Source organism: Thermobia domestica, chromosome 10, assembly GCF_964235325.1.
Source record: "Thermobia domestica chromosome 10, izTheDome1.hap1.1, whole genome shotgun sequence".
In the NCBI taxonomy this organism is placed as follows: Eukaryota; Metazoa; Arthropoda; class Insecta; order Zygentoma; family Lepismatidae; genus Thermobia; species Thermobia domestica.
This window is the reverse complement of record NC_137463.1, coordinates 116,279,001-116,298,826: the sequence shown is the minus strand read 5'-3', so window position 1 is coordinate 116,298,826 and position 19,826 is coordinate 116,279,001. Positions and strand designations below refer to the sequence as shown.

Below are 19,826 nucleotides of genomic sequence, written 5' to 3'. Positions count from 1 at the left end.
CTCTTTACCAAATGTAAATGTAGAACTTCTTTTATCTTTTATCTATTATCAGGAAATGTAGAAGTAGACCTGGTGATTAATTTTAGGTGCTTAGGTAGTATTGTAAGTAAAGACATGGAATGGGAATGAAATTAAAGCAAAAATAGGAATGTTGAAACAAGGATTATTTAGTAAGAAGAAATCTAATTTTTTTAAAGACTTTAAACAGAGTTAAGAGGCTCCATCACAGCGAAATTAAAATACCGCTAATTTTACAGTAATTTGTGATATCTTCAAATAGATAAACAATAATTGAAAAGTGGAACAGGAGCTCCCTAGAGAACATTATTTTACATGAGATACCGTTTTCATGACTCACTTATCTGCTTTCGATTTCGAGCCATTTAGAAAAGTTGGCATATATTTTCGCGTTTCCAAATGGCTACAAACGGAAAGCTACTAGGTGACTCGTGATAACGGTACCTCATGCAAAATAATATTGTCTAGCGCGCTCTTGTTCCACATTTCGATTATCATTTATCTATTTGAAGATATCACATAATTACCGTAAAATTAGCTGTATTTTAATTTCGTAGTGATTAGACCTCTTAAGGACAAGTTCAACTTAGTGTTTCATGTGTAGAATTTTAATCTGTGCGACAGAAATATAGACACTGTGCAAAAGCGGCGAAAAGCAACTAGAGCTCTCTGAAATGTGAGTGTATAGAAAAAAAAAAAAAAAAAAAAAACTGGATAGAACGGAAAACTAATGAGCAAGTACTAAGAACAGTGGAAGGAAATAACAATATTGAGTATATTTTTTTTTTTTTAAAAAAAAGAGAAAAGTAACTGAAGAAAACGTCTGGTGACATTACCTAAAAAGAACCTCTTTCTTGAAAGATGTAATAGAAGGTATGATGAGAGGAAAAAAAAATACAAAGAAAAAATACTAAAATTGAGAAATGTATTGAAACGGGTAATTGTAGTGTTAAAATAAAGAGGCTAACTGAAGAGTGTGATGTACGAAATCTTAATTTGCGACAAAAAACCTACCAATGGTGACAATACTTACAGTGATGTACAGTGGCAGCTTTGCTTTCCCACCCTTTCCTACCTTTGGAGTTTCCAACGATTTGTATACGGAGTTATTAAACTTAACATTAAGAATTTTACTCATCGCAAAGATTTTACGCTGTTCAGGGAGTGGAGAACAATTGATGTCATCAAGACTGCTCAAACTCTTTCTTCAATTTTAATTTCTCAACGATTCCACAGAAATCATTTGGTTAATACAGTGATATATTGCTAAAATTTTTGGTAAGTATATGATCGAACCTTTTTAAACATATGACGTATACTCACCCCATATACGCTCGAACTTACGTAAATTTAAGGAGAAAAAAATGAAATGAAATGAAATCTTTGAGTTTTACGTCCCACGGTTATGCCGGTTAGGCTAAAGGAGACGGTGATAATGAGAGAAGAGTGAAATGGTGGAATGAAGAAAGTGGGAGGAAACGGGAGAACCCCGAGAAAACCCACGAGCACAGTGTTTGTCCACCACAAAGTTCACTTGGCGGGGGCTGGGATCGAACCCGGGACCCCAAGCACCAGAGGTGAACGTAAATTTAAGGAGAGTATACACTGAACAGTATAATATTTGAAACGGATTCGACAAACTAATTAATAATGAAAGGTCAACTAGTTTAATTTCTCGTATATTTATAATGTAATATCCTACGTGGTATTGTGTACAAACAACACTTTACGCTTGTGTTTATAAACACCACCACATTATTTTACGTTAGGATACTACGCACCACGTGGATTAACTACCACCAGCGTACGACGGATCTCTGGAGCCTCCTACGAAGCAGACGACGACATCGGAACAGCAGCGCCACCGTCGCTTGGAGTCCTATAAATTCGGCAGCGACCAGCGGACCAGTACCAGTTCTCTGGTGTCTCTCCTACTGTTTGCCACGGAACAGTAAGAGTAACCTAACCCTAAGCCTCTAGTCTGCTACGGGACTCTTGACTTTTCCTTTCTCCTGGCTTAGCCTGCTTCGGGGCTTTGTTGGGAATCCCACACCCAGTTGCTTAGCCTGTTACGGGGCTCTGTGACTACTAATCTCCTCATTGCTTGCCATGGAGCTTTGGGGACTCCTTCGCCACTCTGCCTATCCTGCCACGGGGCTTTGTGGAGATCCTATCCACAACTTCACGGTCAAGGACTACCTATTTCTAACATAACAAATTTAGAAGAGAATAAATTTGTAGTATTTCTGTAAATACTGTTATTTAGTGAAATTTATAATAAAAGCCTGTAGTGGGAGTCTATTTCGGACACTCATTTTATTACCTCGCTCTACCTACAACCTATATGGGACAGATTTTTACAATAATATTCATTAACAAGTAAAATAAAGAACACGATAACATTTTCATGATACATTGAAATTCAAGTATTCATTCGATTTTGATCATTTCTAAAGCAAATAGGTAACTCATTCGATTATTCATTTTCAGTGTCGAAACGTAGATTTACTGTTTAGTGAGGCAGACCCCAAACGACAGAAAGATAGATTAAATTAACTAAATTTTTTGTTCGATCGTTCCTCACTCGTATTCAGGAATACATTTCCATAATTTTTTATTTTAAAAAAAAATCCTCGAATAAATCAAGAAGGCACGTGATTTGTGACTATATTATAGAGCTTTTCCTGGTGATTTGATGATATTTTACTGACCTTTATTCCTATTAAATATACAGTTTTTTTAAAAAAAAATAAGAAAATAAAAAGGTTACAGCAAAAGATGGAGGATTTGTACATGTAATTTAATTTGCTAAATCTATACTAAATGAGAAAAGAAAATTATGTTTATCTTCAGAGCTTACGTTTGAGACTACGGCAGTATAAGTAACACCCTGAAGAATTCCATACCAAGCACCTATATTTTCCACTCTCTCCGCTAATGGTCTTCGTGCTTGAGTTACCATTTTATAGGCATCCAGTCGTATTTCGGCTATGTTGTTCAAAAGAGCAAACAGCGGAGCCAAGGGAAACGCAGCCACAAACAACGTGACGAAACCATATTGCAACACTATGAAATATAAAACGTTTATATTAGATCCTGGTGATGATATATAAGAACTACTGTGAATAAGGAGAATCATGATACAAAACATATATAAAGCTTCAATTTCTTGGACAAAAAAGACAGTATGTTCATGCTCTTTCGTGACGAATGTTGGGTGAAATCGTCAGGCATTCCCCCTCCTTCTAAGTGAGTTTTCCCGATGTTGAGACCTTGCTAAACTCTTTGGCCACTTCCACAAACGGTAAATTAGTTGTTTTTGATTATGATCACCAGGCAAAATCGTAAGGCTTCCGAAATGATTTTTTTTTTCCACAGTCGTTCCTACACAACCTTTCCTAAAGTTGAAATGTTGCTAAATCGTTTTCTCTTATCCTAAAACTGTTGACTTTAAGTGCCCAATGTTAAATGAAAATGCACGTTGCCAATTACCTAGGGCTGGGGGAGAGAAGGACGGGACAGGAGGTAGACGAACTTTGTAAGAGTATGGTGAATGGGGGATGTTTGAAATGGGGGTTGGCCATCGACACGTTAGCATAACAGACAGTAACTTTATTCATTTATGTTGTGGATCCAGGTAAAAGGCAACGTTTCATTTTCATTTAACATTGAGCGCATAAAGAGTGTACAGCCCAAACGGCTCGTCCGAATTAAAAAAAAATCTTCACTTTAGATTGAAAACATCATATTTGGAGACGGTTTCCCTTCTTACATTTTATTGTAACTCTGATAATAACAGAGTTACCCTATGTCAGGGGACTTTTAAGACCCCCTGTATATAGTGGAATTTATCTTTCCATTAGAAAATCATTCTATAAGAAGAAAAAATTTACGAACAACAATAAAAAGCAATTGGTTCAGGTCTGTATTCTCTTACTTTTTCAGTGACAGAGAAACAGCGATTACTAATATGCTGTTTTACATAATAAATAGAGAAAATAACCGATTTTATACCACAACCGTTTCTCTATAGGTGCAAATTCAACAATATAACGTATATATAAAGAGTAAAGAAATGCACGACTGCTGAGCACTGGCCTCAAGAGTGATAATGTGCCTATTCTGGAACGAACTGGTTAGTCTAGTGATTAACGTATTGGCAAGGTAAGCGGAGACCAGGTTTGAGTCGCAACCCAGACATGCGTTTTTTACTCTTTTTATATACTAATAGACTATTTGGGAATCACTTTCACGATTACATACACTTTCATTATTCCTAGTGGAGAAGTTCGTATAAGGAAAAATAAGCTGCTAATGTATTAAGGCGATTGTAGGTTATTTGTATCATTGAAGCCACGTGCACTAAGTCGTTATTTACAATCTTACAGTCATTTGATTAAACCTGTTCAAAGCATATTACTGTATAAGCATAACTATCTCACAGCGAGCCATCTTTCTTGGTTCGCTGTATTCCGAACATAATCTGTATTAATTTAAACTTGAAAAGGGATCTTTCAGTGAATTCACAGAAATGAACAATTTTAACAAAGGAACGAATGTAATAAGTTCTGAAAGACTAGAAGTGAAAAAATATTTTAGAGTCAATATTCTTGTGAATCATGTCCTTTTCTAAACACTTATTTTTGATTTCATCAGTTTCATTAGCATCAGTTTCATTGGAAAATAAGAAACCAATATTATAACTAAGTTGTTTGAAGTAATTCTTTCCTCCTGATTTGTTAATATTTAGATAAAGTATTGGTTCCAAAGTACTTTTTTTAGTTGACAATAACCTATTATAAGTAGGGTCATTTCGTATTTTATCAGGGGAAAACAACATGTCTCTTGAATTAAAAGTTTCGTGTTTTTTATTAGTGTACAATTTATTAACAAGCATGTGATTCTCAATCTCAGAGAGTCAATTGCCTCGTCTGTCCTCCCTAAATGACGATCCTGTATCAAATATAAAAAGTGAAAACGGAAGAAAACTTGATTATACTGCTGCTTGGATAATTTGTTATGTCACCGTACGTCCCCCTGAGAATAACTGATGTGCTGTATAACTTTAAAGATGAACTGTTAGGATTCGTTAAATTCATGATGGAAAACCCGTAGAAAAGATTCTGAAACCTGAGTTTGTGCAGCACGGTACTATCAAAACCTTCAACGTTTTAACTTCAGTTTCCTCTTCAACTGCTTTCTTTGAATTATCAAGATTACAAATCTTGATCAAAATTTTACAAAAGAAAATTCATGATGTAGGTTTATGAAGAAAGAAAATAAATCACTTTGAAGAAAATCTAAGATCATTGAGAGACAGTCTCGATGATATTTGGTTGAAAATGAAAAGCATTGAAGAACCTGAAGAGGCACACTGCTCAAAGAGGCCAAGAATAAATTAAGTGGGGTTTAAAAACAAACAAAAACAAAAACAAGCTGCTGATGACTATATTTTAAATTGTTGATACACTGAAAGAACAAATAAGTAATAAATTTTCTGATATTGAGAAACTAGAGTTTCTTCCATTGCTTGAATGTGAAAACTATGCAGTTTATCAAGAGATCCTTTCCAACAAAGCATTTCAAGTTCTACTCAGTAACTATGGACATTTTTTTCAATATTGTGAGTTTGAAAAATGTGTTTGTTTACATATATTGCTCACCCGAATTCAGCAACAAAGCTGTTTACGAGTTGAATGTGAAATTGCGATTGGTTGAACTTGTTCAGACTTTATCGGAAGTGACAAAATTGTGCGCTTTGGTACTAACAATTCCTGCGACAAACGGTTCTACAGAGCTTTCTTTTTCAACCCTTCGGCGTATCCAAACATACAAACGAAACAAGCAAGGGCAGAGTAGAATGATTGGACTATCTCTCCTTGTCAATAGAGAAAGAATTACTATGGAAACAGAAACGGAACAGAAGTCAGAATTTTATGACGGCATAATAGATCTGTTCATGAAGAAGAATAGCCTAATTAAACTACAGTACAAGTAGCCGAGAATACCACTGTAAGTAAATTTTTTGATTTATTGTCTTTAGAACTTAGTGTAGTGTAGTGTAGTATACAGTATAGTTTTCGGAACTTTACCACATTTTATTATTATTATTTTAAAAAATACATATTGAACCTGCTTGCGTTAAGGTAATTTCATAACGTAGCAGTGTGGAAATCGATAGGTTAAATATTCGTATTATGAACAACGATAACAATCGTCAAAGTGCCACGCCACACCACTGGCCACACGGTTATACCGAGTAGGCTAAAAGATACGGTGATGATAAGAATAAATGAAATGGTGAAATGAAGAAAGTGGGAGGAAACGGGAGAACCCCGAAAAACCCTCGCACATGGAATTTATCCACCAGAAAGCTCACTTGGCGCCAGCTGTGGTCGAACCACAGACAATATGCACCAGAGGTGAATACTCTATCACTGAGCTACCGTGCCACTTCGGAAGTAGAAAATGAAAATCTGAAAGATATATCACGCGCAGACATTTTTTCATCGACCTGATATAAAGGTTCAGACAATTTAATGAATGCATTAATTCTGAAATGCGGTTCCCTATCACTGGTTTTGGACTGTTCGTTTCGTTTACATATAAGTTCTTGTTGTGTCTTACAAGGCCGCATTACAGAGTTTTGCATCATGGTAGATTCGCCATTGTTCATTAATATATTATCTATCTTCCTAAAACTTCACCTGCTCTAGTTCCTTCCCTTCTCTCCTTTAGCTTTAATACATTTTCTTTCATTCCAATTGAATCAGTCATTTCGGAAAGGCCATATATCCACAAAAGTAATTGTTGAGGAGAAAGAAAAAATTGGATTGCATACTCGACGTGTACAATGGCATCGATGATATTGAGGCAATAGCGTAAGATAAGTAACATAACGTGACCAGGCAAAGCAATTGGTCTTTTCACAGGGGATGCGCGTTTCTTCATGTACGTCTCGAATTTACACTAAATTAAACTGTGGTGGGGATGGACATATGGCCTTTTCGCAATTAATTGTTCAATTAATTTTCTTTCATCTTTTTAAAACTTTTCTCGGTCTTCACAATTTTTTCTCAAATTTTTTATTACCATTCTAACAATTATATTTTAAAAAGTCTTTCTTTACATAAAGTAAAGAAAATTATGTTTAATTGAAAACGACTTTACCAATCAAAATTTAAATGTAATATAACTGCAAACATTTCAGACTACTACTAGTTATTTCTGTTTATTTTTAATTTTTCTTTCTAAAAACGTAATAGTTAAACCTAATCCATTCTATAAATGAATAAACAATACTAATATTTTTTCTGTTCTTCGTTCGCCTGTTCAGGTCGCCAATTAAATGAAATATATATATATATCTATTTTGCAATTTCAGATAAAAAAAGAAGACTATATTACATATGACAGCAACTTGGCTTACCCATTTCGAGATATTCATCGAATAACCCAAGACGTCCTGCATCTTGAAGTTGATAATCTTCTTCCCATCTGGTGTAACATCGATTTAAATCTTTGGCTTTTGATCTATGGCTTCTCATACTCCACCAATTCATAATTTTTCTGTTTTGAGAAAAGAACGAATACATCATATAGTAATGAAATTTGAAAATCAATTATTCGTCAACATGTGATTCACAATATTTTTTTTCTATACCATCTAAAAAATCTACATGTATATTCAAAAATATTTACCTTGGTTACGAATTAAAAATTCTTTATACATAGCCTTATGCAGACATGCAAAATGTAACTAAGTTGTATGTTAGTATCGAGATTTTTTTTAAAATTATGGATTTTAGGTTACATTTTTGCAAGCAAGAGCTAAAACCTAAATTTAAAACTTTAATAAAGCATAACTATAAAAATAACAAATACTACATTAAATATAACTGTAATACTTTTTAACATCCCATTGATGTTCCAAAGTAAGGACCTTTATGAGATGATAAGGTTGAAATCTTTTAATATGAGTTCTCAAATTCCTTTCTTGAATCAACTGTTAACAACTATTCCTTTGCTTTATCTTATCTTACATTACAATGAAATTTATTAAATACAAAACATGAATAAAAACAAAACAATCAAAAATATTAAAGAATAATCTAAAGATTAAAGTCTTTTGAAATGTTAAGTACATATGCTTTACAGATACTTAATCAAATATTCGTAAGCAACTAACATCTGATAGAATAGTAAAAGGTACAAAACTGTAAGATCTTCAGTTTGAAAATAATTTGTATATATGCGTACATTGAAAGGAAAATAATCATTAAAAAAGTATTAAAAATTTATATTTTAATTTTTATTTTGTTAAAATGGCTTAATATATACATTTTGTTTTATGAAAGCAGCACCTGAATCCTTTTTTTAAAATAATTTTAAACAGCAGGTTGTAAAGGTACGGAGAAGTGATTTCGAGCATACTAAATACGAAATCTTTGTATTTGGTCTAGGAATTAATTCGTGCGGTTGGTACGCACACATTGAAGCTGTAGTACAAACACAAAATACATAAATACCTTAAGAAAAATATTGTCCATCGCTAGCCACCACTTTCGCCCATCTGTCAGGCAATGTACGGATTCCGTGGCGAAAGAAGTCCTCATCCTTGGAAACGATCCAGTCAGAGACCCATGTTTCGATATCTTCTGAAGAAGTAAACCGCTGTCCAATCAAATCGTTGTTCATGCAATCGAACAAGTAGTAGTCCGAAGGAGCAACGTCTGGTGAATACGGCGGGTGGGGTAAAACTTCCCATCCGACATTTTCTAAATAGGTTTTGACCGGTTTTGCGACATGTGGGCGAGCGTTATCATGTTGAACAATAAGTTTATCATGTCTGTTCTCCCATTCTGGTCGTGTTCTGGCCAGAGCTTGCTTCAAACGCATTAATTGTCGTCGATAACGTTCTCCATTCATAGTTTCACCCGGTTGCAGCAGCTCATAGTACACCACACCTTTCATATCCCACCATATGCACAGCATAACCTTTGCACAGTGAATATCTCGTTTTGGTTGTGATGGACCTGGTTCACCTGGTTTCACCCAGGCCTTTTTTCGTTTAGGGTTCTCGTAATGGATCCACTTCTCATCACCCGTAATAATTCGATGCAGAAACCCCTTTCTGCTCTGTCGTTGAAGCAGCAATTCGCAAATGGTTTTTCGTCTTTCAACGTCTCTGTCTTTCAATTCATGTGGAACCCAATGTGACATCTTTTGAATCATTCCCATGGCTTTCAAGCGTTTGGAGACTGTTGTTTGATCAACGCCTAATGCTGCTGCAAGTTGTTCCTGCGTTTGACACGAATCCTGCTCGAGCAATGCTGTCAATTCTTCGTCTTGAAATTTTTTTGGCTGTCCAGCTCGCTCTTGGTCTGCCAAGCCGAAATCACCACTTCTAAACCGTGCAAACCACTTCTGACACGTTCGCTCAGCTAGAGCATGGTCACCATACACTTCCACCAAAATACGATGACTTTCAGTCGCACTTTTCTGCATGTTAAAGTAATGCAGCAGGACACCCCGCAAAAACACTTTATCAGGCACAAATTGCGCCATGTTCACTTAACTACAAACTGGTGTTGTTGACGCTTTAATCCACTGCCCTATACTACGAACGATACGCGATGACAGGGGTTTGCAACACATGTGTGGATACACGGAACTGTGGGACGCTCCGTTCGTTGCGCCATCTCTTGTCCACCCTCACGAATTAATTCCTAGACCAAATATTTGTTTTTAAAGGACAAATAAAAAGTGCTGAACTAATATTATTTTTACTCCTTTAATTATAGTCAATATCTTGAGTCTATGTATTCTTTAATCGCGGTTAATTTCACCAAAGTTAAGTATTTTATACGTATATAGTTTTATAAGACAAGAAAACTATGAAATAACTTTTCGAAAAATATGTCATATTCCTTGTTAAAAATAAACTCTTCACACAAGTAAAATTGCAGAATAGTGTAGATACAAAATGTACAGTTTTCAAATTGTATGGTGTTCATTAGCAAATGTTACTTCGTAAAATGTGAATTAGCTTTTTTCCTTTGAGAAAATGTAATGATCTGTTATGCAGTCTTATTTAATTTATATTTCTTTGGACAATAGTTGACTAAAATAAAATTCAATTTCTTTAAACTCTTGACTTCAATGTGAAGATTTTTTCAATGTCCTTATTAAGATTTCTTATCTTAGTAAAACTATCTAGAATTTTTCTTGGAGCGTGAAGCAGAAGAGTATATATATATTTCATACTTACGGATAAAGAATTTCAATAAAATTATTGAAAAACTGCTTGCCAACCATGATAATCGCTAATTGAATACATAATTCAGATAAGCATCCTGCTGGATCACATACATCGCCTTTTAGTCTCAAAAATTCTGAACTTCTGGCATCTTTGTCGCCCGGATGCATGAAGAAACGTCCCTACAAAAATTATTATATAGCTTGAATTACTATATTAACATCTTCACACTTTGCTAAGATATAACAAATCTATGACTGCATGAATACTATCCCATACATCTTTTACAGTCAAGTTTTACTGTTGGTTCTATTGAGCAATATATTTTTCCAGATAATAACACAAAAACGTTGGATTTTATAAACAATATCTACAGATAAAATTATAATCTTCTTTACTTTAACGAAAAAAAAAGGGGGACTGAAATGCTATTTATATTTCACTCACTGTCGACGGACATTGTCAAAATAATAAGATTAAAATTAAAATACAGGTAAAAAGGTGAAAGAAGAAAGTCTGTTAATTAGCTCTAGGTTTACGATTGTCGTGGTTAATCCAAAATGAACTCATCTATTTTCAGCCATAATGCGAATCAGGTCAACATTTTACACATATCAAACATTTTGATGGAAAATAAAACGTTCGAAATAAATTTTAGTAAAGTAAAAATTCAAAAATTGAACATGAATCAAGATGATACGTTGAGCAAAAAATGCCCATTCTTCGCGCGGGGAGAATGAAATCCTTGAGAGATGTTTGATATACCTTGTTCTACATTCATTTCAATATTTCTCAAGAGTTCATCCAGTCTCTGTAAAATAGTTTCCTTGGGAAACCTTGGAGGTTTAGGGCAATTGGAATATGATGCTGACTACGTCAGTTCTTGTATGTGCCAAGGCTTCAGTATATATGTGACCTTATTTCCATACAGCCATTACCTTAATGGACTGTCATGAATGGGAAACGTACTTTTACCAGTTAAAAAAAAATATTTGAAAGATAAAAGCTTCCTTTTTCAGGGCAGTTGTTAGCATCAGTTCAATTCACTTGAATTACATCAACTTCTCACATAATCGGCTTTAAATAACTTTTTACAATAAAAAGAGTGTGTGTGTGAAATCATTTTCTCGCATCCTGAAACAGTGAATTCAAGCTTACTCATACAAATTATTTGATATGGTTCATTCCCATTCCTTTGAAATTCATTTTCTCAGAGGTACCACCTAAATAGGCTTTGTCAAAGTTAAGACGAAGTTATATAGCTTCTTCAAATCTGAAATCGGATGATTCTTTTACTTTAGTAGAAATTGTTACTCAAAAGTCTTAACCGTCTCCTTTAGCCTAACCGGCATAACCGTGGGACGTAAAACTCAAAGATTTCATTTCATTTTTTCAAAAGTCTTAAATTCTCAAAATTAATTTTACCCCAATAGTCACCCCTAAATATCTTTTCCCAATTTCACAACTCGAAGTATGAGATATTTATATTTTATATGTGTAAAATATGAATATCGTATATACAAGTTTTATGGTAGTATGCCAAGCATTTCAAAAGAAATAAGAAATAATAATAATAATAATAAAAACTTTAATCTTCCTATTCACTTTCCAGGATGGAATTTCTCGAAACTTTCGTCTTACATATAGTCTATGATATAGAAATATTTGTACAAAACTTCAACTTTTTACGATGAACGGTCTGGAAAATCTGATGAAGAATGAGAAAATATTTAACCCTCTTATGCTATGAATTTCACAAAATCCTGTTTCGCTTGTGGTCTAGAGTCTGAGGAAAACCTTTGCACAAAATTTAAATTTCCTGCGAACAAAGGTTTCGAAGATATGATGAAAGATGAGAAAAATCAATCTCCTTTTCCTTTAGGGCCGCATTTTTCAAAATCCTGACTTATCCACAGCCAAGGTTCAGGGAAAACATCTTCACACTTTCAAGAATTCCCACACCTAACAGTTTCATAGATCTGCTGAACGAGGGAAAAACTCAAACTCTCTTTTCTCCCCTATGGTTCGCATTGTGTAAAATTTTACCTCATGCTCAGCCAGCGGACGATGAGAAAACTTGTACACAATTTCAAGCTTCTGTGTCCAACAGTTTCGAAGATTTGGTAATGGGTAATTAAGTAAGCGTTGTTGTTCAGTTTATTTAGTAGGTAGATTAAGTTTTAACAAATGAAACAGAAGTTCAAAGTATACATATTATAGCATATGACAACGTACCACCATATGATGACGTATATTATGTCTTCGAGTTAATACGTTCCTATACCAAAATATTACATAAAATACTTCAGGATAGATTATTCCATTTGGGATTGATAATCATAAAGCTTTCCCTACTGAACAGGATTTTTATATTTTGGTTCTAGAGTATCAGTTTGACCAAAGCACATCAAAGCTAGGCAAATTATAAGGAATATTGAAGTTGTTGTTTAAGAGAATTTTAAAGATTGCTCCACTACAAAAGTTTCCTTTAAGAATAATCTGAAAATTGTTCTGAAGAATTGAAAAGAGTTTTTGATGTCCATTGAATAATATCTCTCGCACCCATCATTTGAAAGTCTGACTAATCTTAGATTCAAGTTCGTATAGGAACCAATCTTCAATAGTTTATTTATAGGTATTGGAATAATATGAAGATATTTCATGTTTATATAAAAGATAATATAGAAATACGTACAATAATTTAATAATGTGAAATAAAAGTACATAAAATATAATCAAAGGTAAACAATACAGTAATTTAAATAATACAAGAAATAATAAATAAACCTGTTTACTTCTTAATTATTGTTAGAGTAATATTATGAGACAAAGAAATTGACCATAATATCTGGTAGTTAAGTAGAAAGTATTACAAGGAGATATGCTAGGTTATTCATTAGTCACGTGATTCGTTTGCTTATTTGTTACTTTTATATGCAACATAGACGGAATTTCAACGAATATACACTTGTAAGGAAGATTTGATAACTGTATTAATATAAACTGAGTAATAATAGATATGTTGTAAATGGAAGATAAACCAATAGAAGTAATCAGCGTTGTGATGGAATTATGGAAGTTAAATAAAAGAAACCATTAAGAGAATAAAGCAGATATAATTTTTGGCTAGACCTAAGTAGTCTACTGTTTACTAGCGACTGCATTCTAGATAATAGAATGAAACTAAATACATCCACATTTAAACAAGAACAGTAAATATATTTGCTTGTCTATTTGCTTTTCAGAAAGGCTCAGTAGAAAATTTGCTTCAATGTCTTTAAAATTGTACTGGGTAAGAGTTTTGAAGAAACAAATGAAAGAGAAAAAAACTACTCTTCATAATAACAAGAATATTCATATACAGAAAATTATGTTATGAAAGTATCCAGTAGTAATTAAATCAGTTGTAATACAATGTAGCAATTGTTATAACATTTATTTATCATTATAACATTTAATTATGTTATTATTTTATTTATATAAAATACAGTCTTTCTTATTTAGACATATTTAGAGCTTTATAGTGAGCAATTTAAACACTGTACTTGTCAATAATATATTTGGCAGAACCAAAAACTTACAAAACATTAAAAGGTGAATAAATATCAAATAAAATTTAACTTATTCTGACTTACACTCCATACTGAAAAGGAATAAATAGTGATTAAGATTCAATAATTTACTAATCTTCTATATATTTTCTTCTACGAATATTTGTACAATACTAAGGGCACATTATTGAATTATTCTTTTTCATTATTTCATTTTTACAATCGTCTTGCTTTTCCGCTTAACTTTGAATTTGAGTTCTTATTGCTCTTGAAAAACTTTTGTTAATACTATCATACTATTTCAATACCACTTTATAATTAAGTTCTGCTTATATAGTATAATACTTACCTTGAAAAATGCTATGTATATCAATGAAGAGTAGAAGTTAACAAATTCGAAGAGAAATATTTTAAAAGTAAAGCTGTCCTCGTATTCAGAATGTGTTCGGGGATTCTCTAAGTTCGTTAGCCACAACGCCAAATTATGGTATAGCTGTAAAGAAAAGAAACTTCATGAAGTAATATCTCAATAAGAGAACTAAAACGACAAGAAATGACTATCCATGTGAGGCCTAGTTGTAGAAGTTCTAACACAGAAATTTACATTATGAAAAGATAGAAACGAGAGAATACACACTGAGGCCAATAATAATTTCTTAGAGAAACTCTTGTTTACTTTTTCAATAATAGTTCTTAATTACCCCTATTTATAATATTCACAGTAGAATATACAAAAAGAAACATTTTGAGTCCTGTAGTTGAACTAGATAATTAAAATAGTTCATTTTTCGTATGTCAATACTACCTATGTGAGAAATGCTCTACAACCTACATATATCGAAACTCAGGTGACCAAATAAACCAATTCACTACAAATTGATTTATGTTTTCCTAAGGAAACATGAACTAAAGTTTAAAGTAGTTACCTGCCGACAAATAAATGAATATGAATAGTATATGTGAAAAATGCTGTTATCTAAAAAAAATATACAAATAATATGACACTTTAAAAATGTATTAATGACTGAATTTTCAATATTACATAAGCAGACCTGCAACTTAAGTAGTCAGCAATAATCTTGTTCTTATGATTATTTTTATAACATTGTTTCATACGAGTGCTTCCTTCTGGACTCAAATATGTTATGTCTGATCGAAGTATAATGGTTCCAAAACTGTTGTTTTGCGTTATTACATCTGCTTGTAACTCTAACTGATATTTACAGTTTGATAGAAGTGTGATATATATACAAACATAATTGATTCAATAGATCCTATAAGAGTGGCATTATTATGATAATTTAATAAATAAATTCATCTATCAATATTAAAACACAATTCTTTTCAAAATGGTTGATTTGAAGTCATCATACTTGATCAGACATATCTTCCTTTATGAAATGGACAATATTATTTATACTTTTTCACTTTTATCAACCTAATGAATTTCAAGTAAAATATGTCTGATTAGATGTGAAAAATACATGTAAGAAAATTTAGCTTGAGAGTGATACAAAGATTTCTATCAATGATTCAGTTTTAAACTAGAATCCGTCTCCTTTAGCCTAACCGGCATAAATTTGGGACGTAAAACTGAAAGATTTCATTTCATTTTTATTTCAGTTTTAAACTACAATGTTGTTAACATAGAAACAATATGAAAAGAAATGTACTTCCATTTATTCGATCTTAATTACCTTATAAACAGGTCACAGAGTATTACGTAAAGAGATACTCTCTAAATATAAAAAGCCAAGGAATATTTTTTATATAAATTAATTTTAATCAATTGTAGAGAAAAATCCATCATAAGTTTTGTACTATTAATTTCAAACTTTTTGCCTATGATTTGTGAATAGATATATAATACAGCTATTTGCTTTGGGCATTTCTTGCTGATTTTTTTTAGCTTGCATGAAATGTTGTTAGTTATTCGTTTCAAAATACTTTCTTAGTATATTTCACTCGTGCTGGATTGTGCAAACGAAAACAATATAAATGTAAGAGAATTGAAAAATAAATATCTTCTTTATTCATATTAATCACAAAACTGATTTAGATATATGGGTCCAATTCACAATATCTAATTTGCTTTTCATAAAAAAAAAAAAAAAAAAAAAAAAAAAAAAAACAATTTATGGAACTAAATGCACTACCTAAAGCTTATATATAAGCACAATGTAATAAAACTAATACCATTTTCACTGAAAGATCTGGAATCCGTTTTACTTCCCTTTTTATAATAAACTAGCAGAAAACCGTACTTCACATGGGGAGAATACGTTTCATTTTGGACATAAAGGGTTGAATTTGGCTTTAAACGACATTGGAAGTGTCACTGTTCGTCTCAATGACCTCGAAAACTATGGATTTGACACTACTATCGGTCATTTTTGATCATTTTTATATATATTACCCTTCCCTTCCCCCAAGTTGCAGGGCTGAATTTGGATTTAAACGATGTTGAAAGTGACACTGTTCACCTCAGCGATCCAAAAAACTATGGATTCGACACTAATATCGGCCATTTTGAATCATTTTTAAATATTTTTCCCTATCCCTCGCCCCTAAGTTGAACCATCAAAGTGAAATGATAAAAAAACAACCCAGGCCCGAACCTCATTTATGTTGAAAATTTTATCGAGATCAGTCGTATGGTTCAATATTATTAAGTCACAAACGTAGTCATTGTCATTTTAATTTATATATATATCACCTTCTCCTTCCCCTAAGTTGCACCATTAAAGTGAAATGATAAAAGCCACCCTAGCCCAAACTAATCTATATAGCAAATTTGATCGAGATCAGTGACGTGGTTTAAGAGTTATTAAGTTTTATTTATTTTTATGTATCTCCCCTCTCCCCCTCCCCTACGTTGTACCGTCAAAGTGAAATCATAAAAACTATCCCAAGCTCCAACCTCACGCATGTTGAAAATTTGATTGAGATCGGTCGGATGATTCAAGAGGTAGAAATCACAAACATGGTCACTTTTATTTCTATATATATAGATTTTGATACTACTTTCGTGTTAGTTAACGATAAGCGTTAAAAAGATTTGTCTAGAAATTTAAGCGACTAGTAGTGAACACAATAACAATAACATTGTATTGTGTTGTAAACAATAAGAATAACAAAAATACAATAATCTGATACATTACCCTGTTAAGAATCATAATGATTATCAAGTTAATCATAGCAGCAGTTGCCGACGTAAATAATTTTGCATTTTGTTTTACGAATCTATCTTGACTACCATGTATCACAGACACTAGGGAGATTCTATAGATAATGGTTCCAAGAACAGCTCCCATGACTACAAAAACCTGAAAGGAAAATAAAATTTCAGTTTGCAAATCTCATTATTTAAATGAAAAAGCGTTATCTCTAATCCAAGTTTAAATACCTAAAATTTTCTTCATTTAAACAAGTTAGTATAGCAATATGTGGTTTGAAGTTTTAAAGAAGGATGCACAATAGAAGGCAAGTGATCTATAAACAAACTTACAGCCTGTCACCTACATTTTGGCCACCCTCTACAGTTTCTTAGAAAGATTTCAAGATTTTCTTTGCAAAATTCATATTATTTTGCTGAAAAAGAAGACCACAATAAAAAACGGAAATATTAATAATTAATGAGAAAAACGTATCAGAAGAATTTGCATCTGTGAAATTATTTTTTTTTACTTGAATATTCTGACGTTTTAACTGCTTAATTAAACTGTTTGTTAGGATTATGAACATCCTTAGATTTTTTTATTAGTATTGGCATTTCAACATAAAAGTAGTACGCTTGTTAACTTTCAAGAGTGTTACATCGTTATAAAGTGCAGGGTTTACGATAAATATCATTCTTATCCTGAAAAGAAAAAAAATGTACGAGGAAGGGTCAGAAACTAAGGTTACAAGGCCGATATTTCTGGAGTTTAGTCCATTATTGAGGAATGAGGCGTGTGGGTATTTTTAATACATGGAGTTGGTAACTATGAAAAGTTTCAACCATCCGCCACCTACGGCGCTAGTTGTAGATAAACACAAATGGCGACCGACTCATTTGGAAAACTGTTCTCACGAAGAAGTTCGCTCAGTTATTCAATTTCTGTGCGTGAAATATGTAACCGCGATTACTTTTTAATCACTTCTCAAGAACGATAGTTAATCATTGGGGCTTTAGAAATAAGTTCGAGACATTTTATAAACTTTAGAACCATTTCCGGCAAATAGTCAAGTGTATTTTATATGCACTCACAACATAAAAATTAAAGATTAATTATAATACAACATCTAAGCATGCTTTTAAGTAGCATGATAATTGTTTAAAAAACACTGAAATAAAATGATAGTCTATTCACTACAAAGGCTGCTATATACTCTAGTTAAACATTGTAAACTTTAAATGATCAGAAACTCTGAAGGCTTATGGATGTTATAAAACTAATAATAACAGTTCATCTAGTAAATATTTCTTCACTATTTTCTGATTTATCAACTGGCTGTTTAATACAAAAGCCTTGAACATGTTATAGTGGTTTTATATCTTATATTAAATAATACCTGGGTAATATTAATAATGTATTTTATTATCTTGTATTTATATGAGAAATAGGGAGACAACTGGCCTAAACAATTTACCTAATAAGTTTAATACCCAACATAAAGGTGTAAAGAAAAGAAATATTGAAACTCTATAATCAAATAAACGAGATGCAAGAGTGGTCAAATTATTTTCAGAAAATAATAATGATTGAAAAAAAAATGACTAGTCAATTGAACCCAGAAAGATGTGTAAACTACAGAATCATTGGTCTTGTATCGTGTAAAGAAAGAAAAAAATGGATCGAAGGTGAAAGAAAGTTGTCTGGAATCTAAAATAAAGAAGTTAAGAGGAAACGGTTTTACTTATAAAGTGTTTTTCATATACATTTCGTAAATAATATCATTGCCCTCTTTCGAGATAGTCGCAGGATGGGAGGATATAAAATGAGTCTAGTGTAATAGCCCATGAAGTTACTGAAGAAAGTAGCAATGACTACTGAAATTTTATAACAAAAAAGATTGTCTTTTTCACGGATACAAGGTTAGCAATCTTGATTTTATATATCGAATTTGATCGTCACAAAAATTTAAAACAGTAAGCAAGTTTAAAAATGAAAAAAAAAAAAAAAAAAAGAAAGATAAATAATAAATAAAATTCTTTTACACATATAAACGCTGAAAAAGTCAAAAGAAAAGTATTTTTCCAAATGTAAATGAGAAATGAATCTTTCAGATTTACATCTCACGATTATGCCTTATAGTCTAAAGAAGACGGATAATTATCGAAATTGAATGATTTTGAAAGGAACTGATGAAATGAGAATACGGTAGGAAACAGAAGAACCCAGATAAGAAAACTCACGGACACGATGTTCTCCAACACGAACTCATATGGCCTGGAATCGAATCAATAACCCCTAGCATCCGAGGTGAACAACTGAGTCATCATGCCAACGTTATTGAATTTTAGCAAATATCGACATACCACAACCCAATACTCGACTCGACTTATACAGCACAGGGTTCGGAAAGAAAACCTGATGGTTTTCAAATTCAAATTGTGAGTAGGCTGATTATTTCACAAATGATATTTTATTTTACAACTGAACTTTAACTCAAAGTGTTTTAGTTACAACAATTAGTTTTGAAACATATCATCCATACTTTTTAAAAATTACATTTCTTAGATGATTTCCTCAATATCCTCTGAGGTTCGAAGGATGCACAGTTTTCCTGAAGGTATTTTCTTAACAGCGCAATTTTTTCCCCGAAATAACCCAGAACAGTAATGTGCTATGGCTTGGAACACTGTGATTTCAATCAATGTTGAATTGCTGTCGAAATGTATGCTGGGTAACAATCACTAACTCGTTTTCTTTATAAAAAAGCCTCCATGATCAATGCTCGATGTTCTGCTGACAAACGCTTCACTGAACGCTGGTGACTGAAAGGGTTTTAGCTAG

The 19,826-nt window shown here is 32.6% G+C and overlaps 1 protein-coding gene across 1 annotated transcript in view; it reads right to left on the bottom strand.

The window, feature by feature from the left end:
* The window catches only part of LOC145662669 (anoctamin-4), a 237,085-nt gene that overhangs the window by 17,731 nt on the left and 199,528 nt on the right, over positions 1 to 19,826 (bottom strand). The window contains exons 12-16 of the mRNA XM_081728471.1: positions 16,989 to 17,153; positions 14,177 to 14,320; positions 10,289 to 10,458; positions 7,448 to 7,587; positions 2,879 to 3,084 (exon numbers count right to left, since the gene is read on the bottom strand). Coding sequence (XP_081584597.1) covers positions 2,879 to 3,084; positions 7,448 to 7,587; positions 10,289 to 10,458; positions 14,177 to 14,320; positions 16,989 to 17,153 — 825 coding nt within the window. The remainder of the gene's footprint in view (positions 1 to 2,878; positions 3,085 to 7,447; positions 7,588 to 10,288; positions 10,459 to 14,176; positions 14,321 to 16,988; positions 17,154 to 19,826) is intronic.